Here is a 2,960-nt window from a genome sequence, read left to right on the forward strand (position 1 = left end):
TCCCACTTAGTACGTGCTAACGAAGAGGATAAAATACGAATGGTATTTGGAGTCCCAAAACTGATGATACAAGTAGAAGCCATGTTTTTATGGCCACTTGTAAATGATTTAGTAAATCGAGATGGCCCAATGCTTTGGGGCTACGAAACCCTCAAAGGCGGATGGTACAAGATATATAATTATATGTCAGCACCACCTACCCCTTCGACATACCTAGCTTTCGACTGGAAACAGTTTGATAAAAGAGCTCAGTACGAAGTAATTGACGACCTTCTTGGAGCTACCGGTGTCACCTGGTCTCTTTCAGTCGCGTCGGCTCTGGCAGTTTCCTGCGTTGGTGATAGAACTGGGGTAGCTGTTGCCAGAGTGGGCTCCGCGGCCACTGGTGAGTCCCCTTGTTGGCCATGAAAACGAATACGTCGCAATATGGGCTCTTCAGGCGTTGTTTTTCGTTGTTGGTCGACACCTGTTTCTTTGATATTTTCTGCGAACATTCTAATTTGGTCAATATGACGTTTCACGGTTTTATCCCCATGTTTAATTTCATAGTGAAGATCTCCGAGGCGAGCAGTCATAACGCCTGGGAGCCATTTGTCCATGTTTTTGTTTCCAGATAAGAAGTATACATCTTGTCCAACGTTTAGTATGCGGAAGGTAGAGCTCATGTTTGCTTGATGTTTCTGGGTGACTCTTGTCTGGACATCGTCAGGTCTTGTCAGGTCAAGACGAGTTCGTAGGTCGCGCCCTAGGAAAAGTCGGGCCGGTGGAAGCATCGTAACGGAATGTGGAGCCTTCCGGTATTGACGAAGGAACTCGTTTAGGTTGCTCCGGAGCGTTTCTTTGGTTGTTTTCATTGCGTAAAGCGCATCCTTCACAGTTTGAATGTAGCGTTCTGCTTGCCCGTTTGTAGAGGGATGGTAAGGTGCCGACAGATTGTGATACTTCACGCCACTATTTCGTAGGAAGCTTTTAAAGTCATCTGCGATGAACTGCCTACCATTGTCTGAAACTACCGTAACTGGCACACCGTATGCCGTGAATAAATCGTCCAGGATTGTAATTGTGGCGGTGGCTGTCGTGGAAGTCGTAGGTCTTACTTCAAGCCATTTACTGTAGGCATCTACGATGATCAATAGCATTTTGTCTGCTACTGGACCCGCGTAATCAATGTGAATGCGTTCCCACGGTGCTTTAGGGTATTCCCAGTGATGTTCTCGAAACTTGGGCGGAACGTGAGCGTGTCTGATACAATCTGTGCAGGACTTTGCTACATTCTCAATGTCCGTGTCGATTCCCGGCCAAAACACAAAGGAACGTGCCATTGCCTTCATCTTGACTATACCTAAGTGGGCCGCATGCAGGTCTTTGAGGATAGCGTGTCGTAACGTCGGTGGTACGACCACTCTATGTTCAAACATCAGACAGTTCGCAGCGAGTGTATACTACTTAACCTCTGGCGCTTTAAAACCATGTTGGGCTAAGTTTTGGCCCGTTTCTAAAAGTTGAATAATTCGGCCGAGATGCAAGTCTTTTCTAGTTTCGGATTTGACAGGGAGCTGTTGAATCTGATGAATTGTGAAAAAATCGAAATCGTCAAACCCATAGGTACTTCACAGTCGCCGAAATTAAGAAATTAGCAAAACGTTGCGACTTTCAAAAGGAAGAGAACATGATTAGGGATAGGCTCGTGCTAGGGATTCTTGACAAAGGCGTGCTAGAGATTCTTGACAAAGGCTTGCAAGAGAAAATTTTAAACATGGACCAGTCTGACTTGGGAACAGTGATTGAAGCTTGTCGCACCAGTGAAGCGTTAGGATCTCAAATGAAAAGCATCCGCGATAGCAAAAATTTACAGGTGACAGAAATCAAAGGAAAACGCGAGGGAAAACGTGAAGGAGTGCGATCTACTAAATCCGATACCCAAACTGCTGAAAAAGGGAAAGGTGTTCCTCTGTACACCGTGTAATTTGAAGCATGGAATTAACAAGTGCCCAGCGTTTGGAACCAAATTCCATAAGTGTGGGAGATTAAATCATTTCAAGGTAGCTTGTAAAGTTATGGATGTGAGGACCGTCGAAGCCGTAGAAGACGAATCGACTAAGAACTGGTGGTTCAAACACTTAGTTACAGTTCAGATGTCATAAAAACAGTCGATATGTGTAGTAGTGCTTGGTACACCATCACACCTATTTCTTCCGCAACCTTATTCGCCCACAATTTCCTCTGAATATCCCGAGAATGATACCTATTGTTTTCATGTCCCACAACGGCGACTTCCCGCGAGTAGCAACAATCAACTTTTCGTTCTCCATGTCGAAAAACAAACACAATCCTGTACACAACGTAGGGCGATTATAAGCGACTAATAATAAGGAACCCCCCTGTCGCGCGACTACGCTTCCAATGGAGGATCAGCCTGAGATACGCAGCGCCAAATAATTTATTATATATATATATATATAATATATATATATATATATATATATATATAGCGAAATTGGTGATCCAGTGAAAAGCACTCAATCATTAGGAGGTACTACATCTACATCTAACCAGCAAATACCTGTTACAAAAAGTAGTGTAGAAGAGCGGCAAGTAGCGGTAGCAGAAAGGAAACTGGTTATTGAAGAACATAAAATGCATTAGAAAATAAAAAGCTTGATTTAGAACATAAGGAACGCATGGAAAGGCTAGAAATAGAAAAAAATAACTAAAACAGAGTTAGAACAAAGAAAATTATGAAATTACTTGTTTCGCAACAGCAACTTATAGCTAATAATCTTGCAAAGAAATAAAAATAGTGTTTTATTTATCAACATATGTACATATCAATAAAATTTAATTCAGTATACCAAATACTCATTAAGGGTTGGTGGTACAGTTTGAAAATAAATAGCAGTTTGACTACCGTACAGACGTGTGGCAATTAGTAAGTAATATTGCCACTTTATACATAGTTG

The 2,960-nt window shown here is 42.4% G+C and overlaps 1 protein-coding gene across 1 annotated transcript; it reads right to left on the reverse strand.

Moving 5' to 3' along the window:
• Nucleotides 1–248: 248 nt before the first annotated feature.
• On the reverse strand, nucleotides 249–1,418 carry LOC116167043 (uncharacterized protein K02A2.6-like). Its single transcript, XM_031482307.1, has one exon. The coding sequence runs from the start codon at nucleotides 1,416–1,418 to the stop codon at nucleotides 249–251; it is 1,170 nt and encodes a 389-aa protein (XP_031338167.1).
• Nucleotides 1,419–2,960: the final 1,542 nt, after the last annotated feature.

Source organism: Photinus pyralis, unplaced genomic scaffold (genome assembly GCF_008802855.1).
Source record: "Photinus pyralis isolate 1611_PpyrPB1 unplaced genomic scaffold, Ppyr1.3 Ppyr1.4_LG1, whole genome shotgun sequence".
Classification (NCBI taxonomy): Eukaryota; Metazoa; Arthropoda; class Insecta; order Coleoptera; family Lampyridae; genus Photinus; species Photinus pyralis.